The following is a 23,318-nucleotide window of genomic DNA, read 5'->3' as shown; positions in this document are numbered from 1 at the left end:
TTGGATATCACCCATCAACCTTCCAATCCATTTGGGAGAAACCGGTCTATCAGGATAGCAGTATGTTGTTAGGCCCTGCTTTGCACACTAGCCACCAAATTATGCTTAGATTTACTTACTAGATACAAATGAAATGAAGCCAATAAAGCTAATTTACAAAAGGGCAAATACCTCTTTTAGTGTAACAAGCCTGTTTTTGAACAAAGCACGTGAATTGGTGGGACAGAATTTCAGGTTCCATAATTTTGCCAAGAGGAGTGTGATGGAAGCGGGCCTACTTTTTCTAAGTGGGTTTAGGTACATTGACAAACCCAATGTGTACTGGTGCCATTTCACAGTCTAACAATTCCACTTATTGTTTTGTTAGCGTACAGTGTACAATTAGTGTCCCCTGTGTGATAGTCTCTACCTAAAATCACAGTTACAGCTGCTATTATTTTCCTACTTAAAATACAAGGGTTAGGCAGGACAAGGTCCCCATAAGTCTTTATCCTTTCAAGCTGTATTGAGATGTGGTTGGAGTTGCTTCTTTTGTCACAAAGTATCAATTACTGTTACTTTGTGCATGCGCAGGACCCATTCTGTGTGTGTGCGCGAATGGTTCCTGCGCTGTTGGATGCAGGACAGCAGCTGACTGTCAGTGATTGACAGTCTGCTGCCATGCGGAGGGCGGGGAGGGAACAGAGACAGCCTCAGTTTTGTAAACAGAGGTGTGTCGCCGTCATTTAGGGGGAGGGACAGGTGTCTTGTGGTTCCCCATGGGTGCCAAAAGCCGCCCAATAGTGAGTGATTTGATGCTGCAGCTTAGGACGCATCATCACCACTGCTGCTTCCAAGGAACAGATGCATCACTTCATGTCAACAGTGTGCCCATTTACAAACAGTGATATTCAGCAATATACTGTTGGTATGACAAGGCTAGCAAAGCATTGGTTAATTGCAGCAGGAATATGACCGTGAAATCAGCTTAATTAAGTATTGTACTCAGTCACCAGATCTTATCTCACTTGAACATCTGAGGAAAACTATCATATGTGTTCTTTGGTCTAGATATTCTCCACCAGACACATCAACAGTTATAGGATTGTAGTTTAAAAAATGTGTTTTGTGCATGCCCCATTGCACTCAGGTTCTGAGGACAGATCGGGTGGCAACTTCTCACTATATACATGTTGTTGATACTTCATTAAGTACACTTGCTTGTTAACACAAATATCAAAGCAGCCAGTTATGTGGAAGCAACTCTGTACACAAAAGCATACAGACAAAGGGCCTAATTCAGACCTGATCGCTTGCTAGGGTTTTTTTGCAGCGCTGCAAGCAGATAGTCACCGCCCATAGGGGAGTGTACTTTTGCTTTGCAAGTGTGCGATCGTATGTGCAGCCAGGCGGTACGGAAAATATTTGTGCAGTTTCTGAGTAGCCCGGTCCCGGAATTGACGTCAGACACCCGCCATGCAAACGCTTGGACACGCCTAGGTTTTCTCTGACGTCCTAGTGGATGCTGGGAACTCCGTAAGGACCATGGGGAATAGCGGGCTCCGAAGGAGGCTGGGCACTCTAGAAAGATTTATGACTACCTGGTGTGCACTGGCTCCTCCCACTATGACCCTCCTCCAAGCCTCAGTTAGATTTTGTGCCCGGCCGAGGTTGGATGCACGCTAGGGGCTCTCCTGAGCCCTTAGAAAGAAAGTATAGATTTAGGTTTTTTATTTTCAGTGAGACCTGCTGGCAACAGGCTCACTGCAGCGAGGGACTAAGGGGAGAAGAAGCGAACTCGCCTGCTTGCAGCCAGATTGGGCTTCTTAGGCTAATGGACACCATTAGCTCCAGAGGGATCGACCGCAGGCCCAGTCCTTGGTGTTCGGTCCCGGAGCCGCGCCGCCGTCCCCCTTACAGAGCCAGAAGCAAGAAGAGGTCCGGAAAATCGGCGGCAGAAGACATCAGTCTTCACCAAGGTAGCGCACAGCACTGCAGCTGTGCGCCATTGCTCCTCACACACACTTCACACTCCGGTCACTGAGGGTGCAGGGCGCTGGGGGGGGGCGCCCTGAGAAGCAATTATAACACCTTGGCTGGCAAAAATACCACAATATATAGCCCCAGAGGCTATATATGTGGAAAATACCCCTGCCAGAATCCAGAAAAAAGCGGGAGAATAGTCCGCGGAAAAGGGGCGGAGCTATCTCCTGCAGCACACTGGCGCCATTTCTCCTTCACAGATCCGCTGGAAGGAAGCTCCCTGGCTCTCCCCTGCAGTCTACACTACAGAAAAGGGTAAAAAAAAGAGAGGGGGGGCACTAAATTTAGGCGCTGTATAAATTATATAGAAAAAGCAGCTATAGGGGACATAACTCAGTTAGTCCCTGCATTATATAGCGCTCTGGTGTGTGCTGGCATACTCTCACTCTGTCTCCCCAAAGGGCTTTTGTGGGTCCTGTCCTCTGTTGGAGCATTCCTTGTGTGTGTGCGGGGTGTCGGTACGGCTGTGTCGACATGTTTGATGAGGATAATGATGTGGAGACGGAGCAGATGCCTTTAGAAGGGATGTCACCCCCTGCGGGGCAGACACCTGAGTGGTTGAGCTTATGGAAAGAAATGAGTGCACGTATAGACTCCTTACATAAGAAATTTGACGACATGCCAAATGTGGGACAGCCGACTTCTCAGCTCGTGCCTGTCCAGGCGTCGCACAGGTCATCAGGGGCTCTAAAACGCCCGCTACCTCAGACCGCAGACCCAGATGTCGACACTGATACTGACACCAGTGTCGACGACGATGAGTCTAATCTGATACCCACTAAGGCCATTCACTGCATGATTGAGGCAATGAAAGAGGTGTTACACATTTCTGATATAAATACAGGTACCACTAAAAAGGGTATTATGTTTGGGGAGAAAAAACTACCCGTAGTTTTTCCCCCATCAGATGAATTAAATGAAGTGTGTGAAGAAGCGTGGGCTTTCCCTGATAAAAAATTGGTAATTCCTAAGAAGGTACTAATGGCGTTCCCTTTCCCGCCAGAGGATAGGTCACGTTGGGAAACACCTCCTAGGGTGGATAAAGCGTTTACACGTTTGTCTAAAAAGGTGGCACTACCGTCTCCGGATACGGCCGCCCTCAAGGAACCTGCTGATAGAAAGCAGGAGGCGATCCTGAAGTCTGTATATACACACTCAGGCATTATACTTAGGCCAGATATTGCGTCAGCTTGGATGTGCAGTGCTGCCGCTGCGTGGTCAGATAAACTGTCAGAAAATATTGACACATTAGACAGAGACACGATCCTGTTAACCATAGACCATATAAAAGACTCAGTCTTATATATGAGAGATGCACAGAGGGAAATCTGCCGACTGGCATCTAAAGTTAGTGCATTGTCCATTTCTGCTAGGAGAGGCTTATGGACTCGCCAGTGGACAGGAGATGCAGATTCTAAAAGGCACATGGAAGTGTTGCCATATAAGGGTGAGGAATTATTTGGGGATGGTCTCTCGGACCTAGTTTCCACAGCAACGTCTGGGAAGTCAGCATTTTTACCCCATGTCCCCTCACAGCCTAAGAAGGCGCCGTTTTATCAGGTTCAGTCCTTTCGGACCCAGAAAAACAGGCGTGGAAAAGGCGGGTCTTTTCTATCCAGAGGCAGAGGTAGGGGAAAAAGGCTGCAACAAACAGCAGGTTCCCAGGAGCAAAAGTCCTCCCCCGCTTCTTATGCCAAGTCCGCCGCATGACGGTGGGGCTCCACAGGCGGAGCCTGGTACGGTGGGGGGCCGCCTCAAGAATTTCAGCGATCAGTGGGCTCGCTCACAGGTGGATCCCTGGATCCTTCAAATAGTATCTCAGGGGTACAAACTGGAATTCGAGGCGTCTCCACCCCACCGGTTCCTAAAATCTGCCTTGCCGATTGCTCCCTCAGACAGGGAGGCGGTGCTAGCGGCAATTCACAAGCTGTATTCCCAGCAGGTGATAATCAAGGTACCCCTACTTCAACAAGGCCGGGGTTACTATTCCACACTATTTGTGGTACCGAAACCGGACGGTTCGGTGAGACCCATTTTAAATTTGAAATCCTTGAACACATACATAAAAAAATTCAAGTTCAAGATGGAATCGCTCAGGGCGGTTATTGCGAGCCTGGAAGAGGGGGATTACATGGTATCCCTGGACATCAAGGATGCTTACTTGCATGCCCCCATTTTCCATCCTCACCAGGAGTACCTCAGATTTGTGGTACAGGATTGCCATTACCAATTCCAGACGCTGCCGTTTGGACTGTCCACGGCACCAAGGGTATTTACCAAGGTGATGGCGGAAATGATGATACTCCTTCGAAAAAAGGGAGTTTTAATTATCCCGTACTTGGACGATCTCCTAATAAAAGCGAGGTCCAAGGAACAGTTGTTGGTGGGAGTAGCACTATCTCAGGAGGTGCTGCACCAGCACGGCTGGATTCTGAATATCCCGAAGTCACAGCTGGTTCCGACGACACGGCTACTGTTCCTTGGTATGATTCTGGATACAGTCCAGAAAAAAGTGTTTCTCCCGGAGGAAAAAGCCAGGGAGTTGTCATCTCTAGTCAGAGACCTCCTGAAACCAAAACAGGTATCAGTGCATCGCTGCACGCGGGTCCTGGGAAAGATGGTGGCTTCTTACGAAGCAATTCCCTTCGGCAGGTTCCATGCCAGAATCTTTCAGTGGGACCTGTTGGACCAGTGGTCCGGATCGCATCTTCAGATGCATCGCTTGATAACCCTGTCTCCAAGAACCAGGGTGTCTCTACTGTGGTGGCTGCAGAGTGCCCATCTTCTAGAGGGCCGCAGGTTCGGCATACAGGACTGGGTCCTGGTGACCACGGATGCCAGCCTTCGAGGCTGGGGGGCAGTCACACAGGGAAGAAACTTCCAAGGACTATGGTCGAGTCAGGAGACTTCCCTTCACATAAATATTCTGGAACTAAGGGCCATCTACAATGCCCTAAGTCAAGCAAAATCCCTGCTCCTACACCAGCCGGTGCTGATCCAGTCAGACAACATCACGGCAGTCGCCCATGTAAATCGACAGGGCGGCACAAGAAGCAGGATGGCGATGGCAGAAGCCACAAGAATCCTCCGATGGGCGGAGAATCATGTACTAGCACTGTCAGCAGTGTTCATTCCGGGAGTGGACAACTGGGAAGCAGACTTCCTCAGCAGACACGACCTCCACCCTGGAGAGTGGGGACTTCATCCAGAAGTCTTCCAGATGCTGGTAAACCGTTGGGAAAAACCACAGGTGGACATGATGGCGTCCCGCCTCAACAAAAAGTTAAAAAGATATTGCGCCAGGTCAATGGACCCTCAGGCGGTAGCTGTGGACGCTCTAGTGACCCCGTGGGTGTACCAGTCGGTTTATGTGTTCCCTCCTCTGCCTCTCATACCAAAGGTATTGAGAATAATAAGAAAGCGAGGAGTAAACACAATTCTCGTGGTTCCGGATTGGCCAAGACGAGCGTGGTACCCGGAACTTCAAGAGATGCTCTCAGAGGACCCGTGGCCTCTACCGCTCTGACAGGACCTGCTACAGCAGGGGCCCTGTCTGTTCCAAGACTTACCGCGGCTGCGTTTGACGGCATGGCGGTTGAACACCGGATCCTAAAGGAAAAGGGTATTCCGGAAGAAGTCATTCCTATGCTTATTAAGGCCAGGAAAGATGTTATGGCAAAGCATTATCACCGCATATGGCGGAAATATGTTGCATGGTGCGAGGCCAAAAAGGCCCCAACAGAGGAATTTCAACTAGGTCGATTTCTGCATTTCCTGCAAGCAGGAGTGAATATGGGCCTAAAACTAGGCTCCATTAAAGTACAGATCTCGGCTCTGTCGATTTTCTTTCAAAAAGAACTAGCTTCAGTACCTGAAGTTCAGACATTTGTGAAAGGAGTGCTGCATATTCAGCCCCCGTTTGTGCCTCCTGTGGCACCTTGGGATCTCAACGTGGTGTTGAGTTTCTTAAAATCACATTGGTTTGAGCCACTAAAAACCGTGGATCTGAAATATCTCACGTGGAAAGTGGTCATGTTATTGGCCTTGGCTTCAGCCAGGCGAGTGTCAGAATTGGCGGCTTTATCATGTAAAAGCCCTTATCTGATTTTCCATATGGATAGGGCAGCATTGAGGACTCGTCCCCAATTTCTCCCTAAGGTGGTGTCAGCGTTTCACCTGAACCAGCCTATTGTGGTGCCTGCGGCTACTAAGGATTTGGAGGACTCCAAGTTGCTAGACGTTGTCAGGGCCCTGAAAAATAAGAATTTACTTACCGATAATTCTATTTCTCATAGTCCGTAGTGGATGCTGGGACTTCCGTAAGGACCATGGGGAATAGCGGCTCCGCAGGAGACTGGGCACAAAAAGTAAAAGCTTTAGACTAGCTGGTGTGCACTGGCTCCTCCCCCTATGACCCTCCTCCAAGCCTCAGTTAGGATACTGTGCCCGGACGAGCGTACATAATAAGGAAGGATTTTGAATCCCGGGTAAGACTCATACCAGCCACACCAATCACACTGTACAACCTGTGATCTGAACCCAGTTAACAGTATGATAAACGTAGGAGCCTCTGAAAAGATGGCTCACAACAATAAACAACCCGGTTTTTTGTAACAATAACTATATACAAGTATTGCAGACAATCCGCACTTGGGATGGGCGCCCAGCATCCACTACGGACTATGAGAAATAGAATTATCGGTAAGTAAATTCTTATTTTCTCTGACGTCCTAGTGGATGCTGGGACTTCCGTAAGGACCATGGGGATTATACCAAAGCTCCCAAACGGGCGGGAGAGTGCGGATGACTCTGCAGCACCGAATGAGAGAACTCCAGGTCCTCCTCAGCCAGGGTATCAAATTTGTAAAATTTTGCAAACGTGTTTGGCCCTGACCAAGTAGCTGCTCGGCAAAGTTGTAAAGCCGAGACCCCTCGGGCAGCCGCCCAAGATGAGCCCACTTTTCTTGTGGAATGGGCTTTAACAGATTTTGGCTGTGGCAGTCCTGCCACAGAATGTGCAAGCTGAATTGTACTACAAATCCAACGAGCAATCGTCTGCTTAGAAGCAGGAGCACCCAGCTTGTTGGGTGCATACAGGATAAACAGCGAGTCAGATTTTCTGACTCCAGCTGTCCTGGAAACATATATTTTCAGGGCCCTGACTACGTCCAACAACTTGGAGTCCTCCAAGTCCCTAGTAGCCGCAGGCACCACAATAGGTTGGTTCATGTGAAACGCTGAAACCACCTTAGGGAGAAATTGAGGTCGAGTCCTCAATTCTGCCCTGTCTGAATGAAAAATTAGGTAAGGGCTTTTATATGACAAAGCCGCCATTTCTGAGACACGACTGGCTGACGCCAGAGCTAACAGCATGACCACCTTCCATGTGAGATATTTTAATTCCACAGTGGTGAGTGGTTCAAACCAATGTGATTTTAGGAACCCTAAAACTACATTGAGATCCCAAGGTGCCACTGGTGGCACAAAAGGAGGTTGTATATGCAGTACCCCCTTGACAAACGTCTGAACTTCAGGCAATGAAGCCAGTTCTTTCTGGAAGAAGATCGACAGGGCCGAAATTTGAACCTTAATGGATCCTAATTTTAGGCCCATAGACAGTCCTGCTTGCAGGAAATGCAGGAAACGACCCAGTTGAAATTCCTCTGTGGGGGCCTTCTTAGCCTCACACCAGGAAACATATTTTCGCCAAATGCGGTGATAATGTTTCGCAGTTACATCCTTCCTGGCTTTGATCAGGGTAGGGATGACTTCATCTGGAATGCCTTTTTCCATCAGGATCCGGCGTTCAACCGCCATGCCGTCAAACGCAGCCGCGGTAAGTCTTGGAACAGACAAGGTCCCTGCTGGAGCAGGTCCTTTCTTAGAGGTAGAGGCCACGGGTCCTCCGTGAGCATCTCTTGCAGTTCCAGGTACCAAGTTCTTCTTGGCCAATCCGGAGCCACGAGTATAGTCTTCACTCCTCTCCTTCTTATGATTCTCAGTACTTTTGGAATGAGAGGCAGAGGAGGGAACACATACACTGACTGGTACACCCACGGTGTTACCAGAGCGTCCACCGCTATTGCCTGAGGGTCCCTTGACCTGGCGCAATATCTGTCCAGTTTTTTGTTGAGACGGGACGCCATCATGTCCACCTTTGGTTTTTCCCAACGGTTTACAATCACTTGAAAGACTTCTGGGTGAAGTCCCCACTCCCCCGGGTGGAGGTCGTGTCTGCTGAGGAAGTCTGCTTCCCAGTTGTCCACTCCCGGTATGAACACTGCTGACAGTGCCACCACATGATTTTCCGCCCAGCGAAGAATCCTTGCAGCTTCTGCCATTGCCCTCCTGTCTGTTGACGTGGGCGATTGCCGTGATGTTGTCCGATTGATTCAATACCGACTGACCCTGAAGCAGAGGCCTTGCTTGACTTAGGGCATTGTAAATGGCCCTTAGTTCCAGGATATTTATGTGAAGAGACGTTTCCATGCTTGACCACAAGCCCTGGAAATTTCTTCCCTGTGTGACTGCTCCCCAGCCTCTCAGGCTGGCATCGGTGGTCACCAGCATCCAATCCTGAATGCCGAATCTGCGGCCCTCTAGAAGATGAGCACTCTGTAACCACCACAGGAGAGACACCCTTGTCCTTGGAGATAGGGTTATCCACTGATGCATCTGAAGATGCGATCCGGACCATTTGTCCAGCAGATCCCACTGAAAAGTTCTTGCATGGAATCTTCCGAATGGAATCGCTTCATAAGAAGCCACCATTTTTCCCAGGACTCTCGTGCATTGATGCACTGACACTTGGCCTGGTTTTAGGAGGTTCCTGACTAGCTCGGATAACTCCCTGGCCTTCTCCTCCGGGAGAAACACCTTTTTCTGGACTGTGTCCAGAATCATCCCCAGGAACAGTAGACGTGTTGTTGGAATCAGCTGTGATTTTGGGATATTTAGGATCCACCTGTGCTGACGTAGCACTACCTGAGATAGTGCTACTCCGACCTCTAACTGTTCCCTGGACCTTGCCCTTATCAGGAGATCGTCCAAGTAAGGGATAATTAAGACGCCTTTTCTTCGAAGAAGAATCATCATTTCGGCCATTACCTTGGTAAAGACCCGTGGTGCCGTGGACAATCCAAACGGCAGCGTCTGAAACTGATAATGACAGTTTTGTACCACAAACCTGAGGTACCCTTGGTGAGAAGGGTAGATTGGGACATGGAGGTAAGCATCTTTGATGTCCAGAGACACCATATAGTCCCCTTCTTCCAGGTTCGCTATCACTGCTCTGAGTGACTCCATCTTGAATTTGAACCTTTTTATGTAAGTGTTCAAGGATTTTAGATTTAAAATTGGTCTCACCGAGCCGTCCGGCTTCGGTACCACAAACAGCGTGGAATAATACCCCTTTCCCTGTTGTAGGAGGGGTACCTTGATTATCACCTGCTGGGAATACAGCTTGTGAATAGCTTCCACTACCGCCTCCCTGTCGGAGGGAGACGTTGGTAGAGCAGACTTCAGGAACCGGCGAGGGGGAGACGTCTCGAATTCCAATTTGTACCCCTGTGATACTACCTGCAGGATCCAGGGGTCCACTTGCGAGTGAGCCCACTGCGCGCTGAAATTCTTGAGACGGCCCCCCACCGTGCCTGAGTCCGCTTGTAAGGCCCCAACGTCATGCTGAAGACTTGGCAGAAGCGGGGGAGGGCTTCTGCTCCTGGGAAGAGGCTGCCTGGTGCAGTCTTTTTCCCCTTCCTCTGCCCCGGGGCAGAAATGAGTGGCCTTTTGCCCGCTTGCCCTTATGGGAACGAAAGGACTGAGTTTGAAAAGACGGTGTCTTTTTCTGCTGAGAGGTGACCTGGGGTAAAAAGGTGGATTTTCCAGCCGTTGCTGTGGCCACCAGGTCCGATAGACCGACCCCAAATAACTCCTCCCCTTTATACGGCAATACTTCCATATGTCGTTTGGAATCCGCATCACCTGACCACTGTCGCGTCCATAACGCTCTTCTGGCAGAAATGGACATCGCACTCACTCTAGATGCCAGGGTGCAAATATCCCTCTGTGCATCTCGCATATATAGTAATGCATCCTTTAAATGCTCTATAGTTAATAATATACTGTCCCTATCCAGGGTATCAATATTTTCAGTCAGGGAATCCGACCAAGCCACTCCAGCACTGCACATCCAGGCTGAGGCGATTGCTGGTCGCAGTATAACACCAGTATGTGTGTATATACCTTTTAGGATATTTTCCAGCCTTCTATCAGCTGGTTCCTTAAGGGCGGCCGTATCGGGAGACGGTAACGCCACTTGTTTTGATAAGCGTGTGAGCGCCTTATCTACCCTAGGGGGTGTTTCCCAACGTGCCCTAACCTCTGGCGGGAAAGGGTATAGTGCCAATAATTTATTAGAAATCAGCAGTTTTTTATCGGGGGAAAACCACGCTTTATCACACACCTCATTTAATTCATCTGATTCAGGAAAAACTACTGGTAGTTTTTTCACACCCCACATAATACCCTTTTTTGTGGTACTTGTAGTGTCAGAAATATTCAATGCCTCCTTCATTGCCGTGATCATGTAACGTGTGGCCCTACTGGACATTACGTTTGTCTCCTCACCGTCGACACTGGATTCAGTATCCGTGTCTGGGTCTGTGTCGACCATCTGAGGTAACGGGCGTTTTAGCGCCCCCGACGGTGTCTGAGACGCCTGAACAGGCACTAATTGATTTGCCGGCTGTCTCATGTCGTCAACAGTTTTTTGCAAAGTGCTGACACTGTCACGTAATTCTTTAAACACGACCATCCAGTCAGGTGTCGACTCCCTAGGGGGTGACATCACTAACACAGGCAATTGCTCTGCTTCCACATCATTTTCCTCCTCATACATGTCGACACAATCGTACCGACACCCAGCACACACACAGGGAATGCTCTGAAAGAGGACAGGACCCCACGAGCCCTTTGGGGAGACAGAGGGAGAGTTTGCCAGCACACACCAGAGCGCTATATATATACAGGGATAACCTTATGTAAGTGTTACTCACTTTATAGCTGCTGTTTTATATTAGCTGCCAATAGTGCCCCCCCTCTCTTGTTTTACCCTGATTCTGCAGCAGGACTGCAGGGGAGAGTCTGGGAGCCTTCCTTCCAGCGGAACTGTGAGGGAAAATGGCGCTTGTGTGCTGAGGAGATAGGCTCCGCCCCCTTCACGGCGGCCTTTTCTCCCGCTTTTTTTAGGAAAACTGGCAGGGGTGAAATGCATCCATATAGCCCAGGAGCTATATGTGATGTATTTCTTTAGCCATATAAGGTTTAAACATGTTTTATTGCGTCTCAGGGCGCTCCCCCCCAGCGCCCTGCACCCTCAGTGACCGGAGTGTGAAGTGTGCCTGGAGCACTGGCGCACAGCTGCAGTGCTGTGCGCTACCTTATCTGAAGACAGGAACGTCTTCTGCCGCCGATTTCTCCGGACCTCTTCGCTCTTCTGGCTCTGTAAGGGGGCCGGCGGCGCGGCTCCGGGACCCATCCAGGCTGAACCTGTGATCGTCCCTCTGGAGCTAATGTCCAGTAGCCAAGAAGCCCAATTCACTCTGCACGCAGGTGAGTTCGCTTCTTCTCCCCTTAGTCCCACGATGCAGTGAGCCTGTTGCCAGCAGGACTCACTGAAAATAAAAAACCTATTTAAACTTTTACTTCTAAGCAGCTCAGGAGAGCCACCTAGCATGCACCCTTCTCGTTCGGGCACAAAAATCTAACTGAGGTTTGGAGGAGGGTCATAGGGGGAGGAGCCAGTGCACACCAGCTAGTCTAAAGCTTTTACTTTTTGTGCCCAGTCTCCTGCGGAGCCGCTATTCCCCATGGTCCTTACGGAAGTCCCAGCATCCACTAGGACGTCAGAGAAATATATGTTTCCAGGACGGCTGGAGTCAGAAAATCTGACTCGCTGTTTATCCTGTATGCACCCAACAAGCTGGGTGCTCCTGCTTCTAAGCAGTCTATTGCTCGCTGGATTTGTAGTACAATTCAGCTTGCACATTCTGTGGCAGGCCTGCCACAGCCAAAATCTGTAAATGCCCATTCCACAAGGAAGGTGGGCTCATCTTGGGCGGCTGCCCGAGGGGTCTCGGCTTTACAACTTTGCCGAGCAGCTACTTGGTCAGGGGCAAACACGTTTGCAAAATTCTACAAATTTGATACCCTGGCTGAGGAGGACCTGGAGTTCTCTCATTCGGTGCTGCAGAGTCATCCGCACTCTCCCGCCCGTTTGGGAGCTTTGGTATAATCCCCATGGTCCTTACGGAGTTCCCAGCATCCACTAGGACGTCAGAGAAAATAAGAATTTACTTACCGATAATTCTATTTCTCATAGTCCGTAGTGGATGCTGGGCGCCCATCCCAAGTGCGGATTGTCTGCAATACTTGTAAATAGTTATTGTTAACTAAAGGGTTATTGTTGAGCCATCTGTTGAGAGGCTCAGTTGTTTTCATACTGTCAAACTGGATATAGTATCACGAGTTGTACGGTGTGATTGGTATGGCTGGTAAGAGTCTTACCCGGGATTCTAAATCCTTCCTTATTATGTCAGCTCGTCCAGGCACAGTGTCCTAACTGAGGCTTGGAGGAGGGTCATAGTGGGAGGAGCCAGTGCACACCAGGTAGTCATAAATCTTTCTAGAGTGCCCAGCCTCCTTCGGAGCCCGCTATTCCCCATGGTCCTTACGGAGTTCCCAGCATCCACTACGGACTACGAGAAATAGAATTACCGGTGAGTAAATTCTTATTTTTTCAGAGACTCCCAGAAAACAGTCAGTTGCCACCCACAAACGCCTTCTTCCTGTCAATCTCCTTGTGAACGACTGTGCAAATGGATTCTTCGTTAAACCCATCGCACAGCAACGATCCGCTTTGTACCCGTGCAACGCGCCTGAGCATTGCGGTGCATGCGCAGTTGTGACCTGATTGCAGCGCAGCAAAAAAACCTAGCATACGATCAGGTCTGAATGGCCCCCATGGTCAAGATGTTCAGATGGTGTTCAGACCAAACACGAGAATGAGTGAGAAAATTGCTCTAAGTGACTTTAACAGTGGTGCCATATGGGATAGGGTTTAGTATCTGCTGATTTCCAGGGATTTATATCACAATAATCTTTAGTGTTTGCAAAAAATGGTACACTAAACAAAGTGTGTCCAGGGAGTGCATTTCTGTGAGTGAAGACCCTTGAAACGAGTTCAGAAGAGAGTGGCCAGACTGGTTCAAGTTGACCGGAAGACAATAAAAACTCAAATAACAATGCATTGTAACAGTGGTGTCCAGAAGAGCATCTTTGAACACGACACTGAGCCTTGAAGTGCATAGGCTACAATAACTCAAGACCACACTAGATTTCACTTGCTAATTAATTACAGGAAACTGAGGCTACAATGGGCACAGGACAGATGTAGATTGGAAAAGCTTCACCTGATCTGACAAACCTTGATTTCTTCTGCGACTTGTCAGAATTTGGTGGAATCCTCATACGTCCATATAGTGGTGTAATGTAAAGGGGAAAATTTTCTGGTAACAAATTAGGCCCCTTAATACCAACTGAGAATCGTTTAAATGCTACAGCCTACCTGAGTTTTGTTGGTAGCTATATACATTCCTTTATGACCACAGTTTAGCAATGGCTACTTTTACCAGGATAAGCATCATGTCACAAAGCACGTGTCACCTCAAGCTGGTTCAACGAAAATTACAATGAGTCCAGTGTGCTCCAGTGACCTCCACATTCATAAAATATCAATCCAGTAGAGCATCTTTGAATCTCTAAGGAATATTTCCAACACCTTTTACGACAATTAGGCTGTTCTTGAGCAAACTGGGGTCCCACCCAGTACTAGAACGGCGTACCTTACAAAGTGGCCACTGAGTGTATAATAAAATGGGCACAATTAAGTTCTTCACTAAAGTTCTTTTCAGACTGAAATCCCGGCAATTCAGTGTCGGGTCGTTTTGCTGGTCTCTGTCTGACCCCCTCCCCCCTTCACACAGAGGAGCAAATTTCTACACGGTAATTTGCGCCTCAACCCAGGTATTTTGTCTGTGTGAAAGGGTCAACCAGAGTAGAAATTCCTGGGCATCTGAACCTAGTAAGTTCCTGGGTCGAAGTCTTGGGAATTTCAACCCGGGTTAACCCTGTCACATAGAAAAAGGACCCGTGTTTATCGGCAAATTACCGGGTAGAACTGCTTCACTCGGTAATTTCACTTTCTGTGTGAAAGGGGTATAATTCACAGCTTTTGTCTGTTAATCTATTTTGCTATTTTACTGTAATACGACATATATTTGACTTCAGGTGCGGTAATTATGATGCATAGCCTTATGTTGTCATCAGCATTGCTTATAATGGAGGTAATTCCGAGTTGATCGCAGCAGGAACTTTGTTAGCAGTTGGGCAAAACCATGTGCACTGCAGGGGAGGCAGATATAACATGTGCAGAGAGAGTTAGATTTGGGTGTGGTGTGTTCAATCTGCAATCTAGATTGCAGTGTAAAAATAAAGCAGCCAGTATTTACTCTGCACAGAAACAATATAACCCACCCAAATCTAACTCTCTGCACGTTATATCTGCCTCCCCTGCAGTGCACATGGTTTTGCCCAACTGCTAACAAAGTTCCTGCTGCGATCAACTCAGAATTACCCCAATGATCTGTTGATTAATGTATTTGTTCTTAGTGTTAGCTGCATTATAGATCAGCATATTTGTTTTCTTCACATTTTGTTTGATCTTTGCAGGTACCTGAAGAAAACATTAATGGTGTCATTAATGCTCTACAAGTCAGCCAAGCAGAGAAGCATTAGAGGTCCTCTGGCTGGTGGCTCCTTTTTATTCTCTGTGCAGTATTTTGAGACAAGGTGAATCTCTAGAGGTGCCATGAAGGACAAGAGACACTGAAATGGAGATGAACACGAAAATCTCCAGCAATTTTTTATTTTTTTTCCTTTTATTCACATATTGGTTTTCTTTTGTTAGTTTCCAAAGTGATCTGTAACCTTCCTGCTAACTTGTTATGGGGGTGGGGGGGGGGGAAGAAAAAAGAAAAAAAAAAAGAAAAAATAGAATTTCACAGTTGCAATTAGTTATTACTGAGATGCAGTGAAGCCTTGGTTGTATATATATGATCTGCACCTTATAGATGTGTTAATGTTTCATTCGGGAGCATCTTTCTGGAAAGTTTTGCAAGCTTAAAAATGAATGAACATCACACAATGGTGAAGAATATTGCACTGTATTCATCTATACTACTTCAAATGACATCAGACTTGCATAAAGATTGTAATCCCACAACTAAGTACTACATATTTTAGTAGGTCTCATGCTTCTAATCCTTGCCAACTCTTGAGAGCAATAGTTTTCCGGCTCCTCCTGCTTGGGACACGGATTGAAGTTGTTGGGTGGAATGGATGACCTACATCAGCTGATCTCACTGCAGTTTCCATGTAGAGATGAAAGAGGGAGTGTTGGCAGCTTTGTATAGTTCCATGCACCTTTATTCTGCTTTTACCCCCCTTTTTGTTTCTATGCATGGTGAGCTGTGCTTTTGTAGTGAATATGCTAGCCAAAAGAGCCTTTTAGAGCTTTTCAATTGTTGGACTATGACCATGTAAATCATGCAAGCAACATCATTCTTTTGGCCTTGCTTTCAAAGCCGCCACTGCGGCCAAACAAATGCATCTTTGTAAAAGAAAAAAAAAAGTAGTCATGACTAAGCAATTCATAAACTAATTTCTTTCAACTATACAGTAAGAAAATAATAATAAAAAATACAATCCCCTTCCCCGCCCCGCATGACTAATGTGGATCCTCACTCGTAACTATGTTTGTCCTAAACCTCTACGGTCACGGTTACACAGCAAACACTAAACCGAACCCTTAGTTGATAATTGTATTTTGTGCGAATACCTGCATTGAATCTCTTGCACTATACACTTAAATATTTCCTAAAGACTGAATTGTGACTATGATTAATTATGGTAGCAAACAAATTTCTGAAAATTCATGGGAAATCAAGTTAGTGGAATTTACATTATTTGCTATGATTTGGTGCAATTGGCAGGTTTAAAGCACATCAACACCTCCTCTTAGTGAAGGCAAGCACATTGTAGGCTATAAGCCTGACTGGTTCATCACCAAAATGTGCTGACACAATGGCTGACTTCATTGTGCGGAGGTGACAAGTATATTTTAAATACAAATGTGGCCTAATAGATGTGTATGCAATAGCAGTTTGCACAACTTTAGAAATTGTTAAATATTTTTTTTCTTGCCATAAGATATCATTAATGTTTATCACTCAGAATTCATCAGGGTAATGAACTGTTAGGTCAAGAATTTGGACTGGAATTTGGACTGATATTTCATACTTTGTATTATAGTGTATAATTCATTCAGCTTCACTGATTGTAGCCATTTGTTACTGTTCCTGGGCAGCTTACCCCACCATATGTCTCACCTGCACTCCTTTCCTTAGCAGCTGTTTTCAACAACCGTAGTGATCATTTTATAAAAATAATTAACAGTTTGCATATTCACACATATTTTAACAATATTTATTTGTTAGACATATCCTGCCAGTTCCAGATTCTTTTATTTTTATTCAATAGGTCTGAATTGTACTTAACCTTTTATAGTATCAGGCAGAAGCTCTAATTACTTCATCATATCAGCGTAACAGAAAGTGTGATGATAATACAGTGGACGTAATCTTTGGTACTCAACATTGCTGTTCTCCTCTTGACATTCTTTGTATGTGTGTGTGTATGTATATATATATATATTCTATACACATACATATACAATGTTGTTTATGCATACGCACATGCTGTTAGTGCAAATTCAGATATGTATTGAGGCCTGCAGACAAAACAAAAATTGTAGAAAGACATTCTTGTGATCACAAATAAATTACCAATCTCATCCATCTTAAACACACTCAATAATTAGAGTAAATATCTAGACATAATCAAAATGCTTTCAAAATTACCCCCCCCCCCTCCCCCAAATTTTACAGACCAACCACTAAACTGTTTATTTTCCTAATGATACCCTATACAAAGACATAATGGGACTTTAATTCTGCTCTTAATGTTGCCTGCACAAGAGAATGCATATACTAGACATGCCATTAAATGATCTGTTTGTTCAAGATATGAGAATACTCGGGGTATAGTCTACTACAGGGAATGAAATCTTGTTTCATTGTTTCACCATTTCAATGGTAGAAGAGGGCAGTCACATTTGTAGAGTCCATGTGAGACAGAATGTACAATTAATATCAGTCACTTGCAGGAATGAAGCCTTAAGCTGTTCGTCTGATCATCAACCCTAGAGCTTAAATGTTAGATATTAATTATACAGGTATCTGACACCATTTCCTTTTGCCTAGATTAGGATAAAACGAAGCTTCAAAAACTGTTAAGGAAAAAAAAGTTGGAGAACAAATGAAAGAAACTATTTTTTTTGATCGAATTATCAGAGTTTTGTCATTAAATTCTAATAGTTACTTTTATTTTGAAGTGTCTGTATAGTTACTCAACATTTTAATGTTATTCTATACATCTTTATTCTTTAGAGAAGTAGAACATTCTGAATATATAGTGTATAAAAGGAGCAGTGACAATTACTGACGCACTGCACATTAGCGTGTCAGTAATTACATAGATGTACAATATACAGTATAGGACCATCCAGGGTATTGGCAGCAGTGACAGAGAATGACCTTCTGTCTCCCTTTTACCGACCTCCCAGCACTGCTGTGACTTTTGCACATTCTCTGCAGCGCATAGCTGGCTCGCAGGCAAGTAATGGGGATTCTACCCAACAATGTCTGAGCAAGGTTCAGTTAAATAACCATCATCACCGCCTCCTCCCTTTACCAAGAACCCCTATTAGTGCATAATGTCAGGATCTCCTCATACAATTATTTTATTTTATTTTTATTACAATTGGTAAATCTACCTGTCAAGTGCAATACAATGCGGTTCCCTGGAAAAATTGACTTTACATAAAATATTTGTACAGAATTTGTGTATACAAATGTTTAATGACCGTGACTGAAAAAACAACAAGATGAATATTTTATTAGAGCCAAAGATATATTCTGGACTGTAAGTGCTCACAGTTTATGCACAGGACAAATGTCCTCCCTTCGCTAAAATCATCTGCTGTACCAAATTTGTTTAGCTTCATATATTAATGTTTTGTTACTTTGTGATTTATATTAATCACAATATTTTAAACTGCGAAAAAGCACAAATCTGTAAAACATTGTTTGAATTGAAAATAATCGTAAACAAATGAGTCCTCTATGTCCAGCATTTATATGAGGAAATCCTGAAACAATGAGCCAGGGGGAGTATTTGTAAATATAGATTACAATGCAATACACTAATTCTCCAACAGTAGTATTTTTACATCTGCTTTTTGTGACACTTAGTATACACTTGTAGGGCTACACATGATGGAGGCAACCATTGGAATGGGTTTACATACTGTATGTGAGTTAGACAGTGGCCAGGATCCCAACGCAGTTGTGATGCTACATAAAGCATTTTAGCTGTGCAGGCACTCTAACTTTAAACGTGTCACTTTACCAGCGCGTTTAAAGTTATAATGCCCCCACGGTTAAAATTCTGTAAGTAGCATCACAACTGTGCAGCGATACTGGCGCTGCCATTTTGGTTTCAACGTAGTCACTGTTGACAAAGTGACTGATTATATACTGTGGGATGAACCATTTTTAATGAGATCGTGACTTATTAATTCATTAGATTACACTGACATCCTTAGTCCCTTGTAATGCAACTGGATGAACGCTGCCTCTGTTGTATTGAAGAGACAGTAACACTTTATAAAGATTTGAGATTGCATACTTGCCAACTCTCCCGGATCATCTGGGAGACTCCTGAAAATAGGATGGGCAAGTCTCCTGGAGCCGCCCCCACCCACCGAAGTGGGCTGTACAGGCAGACGATGATGCGATTCACGTTGAATTATGTCATCATGGCCCTGCCCACCTGCTTCACAATGCCGGTAATAGAGGTATTGTATAGCACGGGTGGGGCCACAAAGTAATTGCATCATCACCCCCCCCCCCCCACCCCCCAAGTACCATCCTCCTCTGCGGCGCCACATCCCTTGTAATATCGACCTGGCAGTCCCCTCCTGCAGAGGCCAGACCAAAGGTCAGCAAGTATGCTGATAATGTATACGCTTATACAGTCCTCCAATGAGCACAGCTAGCAGAGTGCATGCCTTGAAATAAGCCCAGAATAAAATGCCATATGATACATATGGCTCTGCAGCACTTCATATGGTGTATCTTCTTGCTCTGCCAAAGACTTGCTCTTAGTAAAGTTGTGTAGGTTATTGTGGATGACTTATTAGCATTGGTGCACCAGCAAGCAGTTTATTCTTATCTAGTGTTGCTGCCTGGAAGGACCATGAACTAGGGATTACTTGAATCTGGCAGCAACCATTGTGAGCCTTACTGGAATGAAAAAGAGTTATTCTAACTTTTATTTTTGTAAACATTGCACTCAGGCCATTTGTTGATACAGAATGTATGGTGTGTGCTTCTGTTTTTAAAGATGATGCCTTTTTTTAGTCCATGTTATTAAATCTGAGAAGTAGGCCATCAGCTCTTAATAGAAGAACGATAAGAGTTAATTTCTTCCCACCAGCACTACTGGAGTTAAACATTGGCCAAAGTGTCATGTCTCCCAGTAACCGTACATATTAGCCACCAGGAAGTGACAATCCTGGGGAAAGGATATATATGAGGTTCTCTAGCTAAAGCAAAAACAAATGAAGTACCGTTGATTGCTAAAATAATGTAAGTCGTGTATATCTGGACAGGTCGCTTGTGCATAAACTACTATGTATTCTCTACCCGCAGTACATACTTAATGTTTTGTAGTAGGTGGAAATCCCCATTTCATTTTGAGGGCCTTTTTTTCTGATCCTGGTAGCATAGAACAGATGATTTAATTTGGGATACAGGCATTTGTGAATGAAATGCCGTTTACATGATCTAGCTCTCTGCTACATTAGAGCTACATTGGGTCTGTAACACTAAAATGTCTGCGTTGCAGCTTCCTCCCCTCATCCTTGAGTAAAATAGAAGGTGGTTTGCCATGATACTACTATAAGAAACCCAATTACAGATTTATTGATTGAGTTTCAACAATCTCTTAGTAAGTGTCCACGTTGTCTTGGTGTATTTAAGTATGTTCACACTAAAGTATCTAAACTTGCAATAGTTTCAGAAGCTTACTAATATTGTACATTAGATTCCCATAGCAATATGCATCACAGGCTGTTCCAATTTGTAAATCAGCCATATGCCTAGGATGCATTGAGAAGGCAATGCTCAATAGCTCTAGCTAATCACACTAGCTATATCCATTAATAGTGAATTTCTAATATTTTTCTTATCATACTGGCTTTATGTACTTCTACCTACCGTAATAACCCAGCACATGGAGTAATGGTGGAAAGGCTCTTTAGGTGCATTGCCCAGGAGAACCTCAGGGGTACCTATGCTGTAAAACCAGTCAGGGCGACACGATACTGTAGTGTTGTTACTTGTTTAGTTTTACGCATTGTTTGTTGCGTTTATTGGCGGTTTTTTAAGCTATTGATTGAAATGTTTTTCTTGCAGTACTGTGAAAGGAGAGAGCCAGAATTGAAGCCATGCAGGTGTCAGGTGATAGGGAATGTGCAGAAATAAAATGAGTATTTTTAAAAATATATATTAGGGAAATGGATTTGTCTGTTATTGGTTATAAACTGGCCCAGCACTGAATAAAATAGATTCATATGGGCTTCATGGTTCAAGAATTAATATTGCTAAAATAGAAGTGGATCCTTAATGAGAACACTTTATCATTAACCAACAAGATGCACACGTGGGATGCAGTAAAAATCCCGCCCGTGGGGATCCCAACTGTCAGAATACCGACGGATCTTGGAGGTAAGTACGGGGGTTGTAGTTAGGCTGTGGGAGTGGAGGAGGTTATGGTTCGGTTGTAGGTGGGGTGGCTTTAGGGGTAGGGTGTAAATACCAGGCTCCATCGGGATACCCAACCCGTTTTGTAGGCATCTATCTTTATACCATTCTGAGCAGCCTCTTTCACTTTATTCAACTGACACTTGAAAGGACTCTCTAAGACATAGAATGTGACTGTACTGATAACTTATGTTGTTAAACTTCTTTAAAAAAAATTACATTTTCAAATAAGTTGTCATGACTTAGAAACTGTTGAATAATATTTATAACAAATAGTAAGCTTATTTAATAACACAATGCAGTGCTTTAACCCATAGAATCCGATTGCTGTGATTTTATTAAGGTGTGCTTGATTAGGGTGTCAGTCCTATACACTTACATGTTCCAACTTTTAGTGGGAGAGGCTAGAGCAACCTGTAACAATCAGTGAATTGGAATGAGTACTACAACACATAAGGGGAAGTATGGTCATTTTGCGATGGGGCAATGTCCTGTCCAGTTGTGTGATTGTAAGGATGCAGTTTACCCAACAGTTCTGTAGAGTGACACCAAGTTCCTGATGCTGGAAGATTGCAATATCAAACACATCCTTACATGAAGCACAGTTCGTAATAACAACTTTTTAGTTGTGTTTATATCAAAATGAAGGTGCTCGGTTGTTATGGGTTACAGCACATTTGCACACATTGCACTATGTTATTGAATGTCATATCATGTTTAATTTAGGAGCCTCTTCTATTTGAACTAGATTTGCTTTCATTAATAGGCAACTAAATATGTTTACTTAATTATCCGTGATCTTATTGCAGTGCGATATTTTGTATCCTCTTATGACTATTGAGCATACAGCTAGTGTGCTTGATCATTTCAATTTATGTTGTTTTGCCTTTGTCTGTGTTACTTTTGTGTTTACTATACATATCTGCTGGAAACCCTTTAATAGTATTAGAGATAATTGGTAGCCAATGCTGAAACGGATAACTTGCGGTGGTCATTACATTATAAAAATTGAGTCAAAATGGCATGTTACCATGAATTTGAAAATCAGTATTTGCTTGAAAGTGTGCACGCTATCTACACTAGAGGCGGACATTTTGTGGACTGTGCCAGTATTCAGAAGAAAGCAGCTTTTTAATTTACTATATTGAAATAAGTGCATCAACAAGCACTGGTGAAATTCATTTTGTGCCTCATGTCTTAGTAAAGTCACTAGAGAATGGATGGGAATAAAATAGGTTTAGTCCACAAAATGACTACCTACGCCTTGTGCAATGGTTGGGTCCACTTTCACTAGAGCTCAAAGGAAGTACATGCTTATTATGACTGGATAATCACAGATTTGTGTGTCCTGCATCGTCGGAAATATCAAACTCCATGTAACAAGCTAATATATTTCTTTGTTTCTGTACACTTTCCAAATAATTTTCACACTCCATTTTAAATTGTTACCCTGTAAAAATCTTACTTTGGTGTTAATTTGCACAAGGCACAAGTCATCCAAAGAAAATAAGTATTACTTTTATTATAAAAGAAAAGAAAGTCTTTTCTCATTACTTTGCTCATTTCTTAGTATTGGTGCCTTTCTCATACCTCTGTTTTGAAATTGTGTTTTTATTGATTATTATACCCTTGGACTTAGTCTCATTGTGTAGAATTTGGGAATGAATAGATAAAAACAAATTATTTTACTTCATGCTTGAATGACCATATTTGTGTGCTGAGTTCTTATTTGTTCACACTACCTGGTACATGTTCATCCTACATTGAACACTGTCAAAGTGTAGGTTATAATGATATACCCTGTAACGCTGTCACATATAACAGTTGTCTAAGCAAGACATCCTCTCAACACAATAAAACATTCATTTTTGTATCCACTAGCAGTTAGGGTGACAGTAGCACTTTGAGAAAATAATTTGGTACGGTCATCTGTCATATTCACGCTATTAAGTGTCTCACATCAGTAGAGGATGTTTCACAGTTTTAAAATGAAAACCAAATGTAATTTGAGGCTTATATTTTTTTCCATCATTAGTAGTTAGGTTTTTTTTTTAAATAGAAAAATAAAATAAGGGGGCTACAGAGAAAATGGACAAAAGGCTACAGGCAAGGAGTAGGACATGTGTCAGGCTCATAATAATTGAGTGAGGAACATTACAATGCATTCAGATGCACACCGCATACATTACCAATAGAAAACATTGTACAAACGGTAAGGTCCTGTCCTCCTAA

The 23,318-nt window shown here is 44.4% G+C and overlaps 1 protein-coding gene across 1 annotated transcript in view; it reads left to right on the top strand.

Moving 5' to 3' along the window:
* CASTOR2 (cytosolic arginine sensor for mTORC1 subunit 2) overlaps positions 1-22,791 on the top strand; it is a 362,570-nt gene extending 339,779 nt beyond the window's left edge. The window contains exon 9 of the mRNA XM_063953739.1: positions 14,812-22,791. Within this exon, the coding sequence (XP_063809809.1) occupies positions 14,812-14,877 (66 nt within the window). The 3' untranslated portion in view covers positions 14,878-22,791. The remainder of the gene's footprint in view (positions 1-14,811) is intronic.
* Positions 22,792-23,318: the final 527 nt, after the last annotated feature.

This window comes from Pseudophryne corroboree, chromosome 2 (genome assembly GCF_028390025.1).
Source record: "Pseudophryne corroboree isolate aPseCor3 chromosome 2, aPseCor3.hap2, whole genome shotgun sequence".
Lineage (NCBI taxonomy): Eukaryota > Metazoa > Chordata > Amphibia > Anura > Myobatrachidae > Pseudophryne > Pseudophryne corroboree.
The sequence above is the reverse complement of the archived record's forward strand: the minus strand, read 5'-3'. Positions and strand labels throughout refer to the sequence as shown.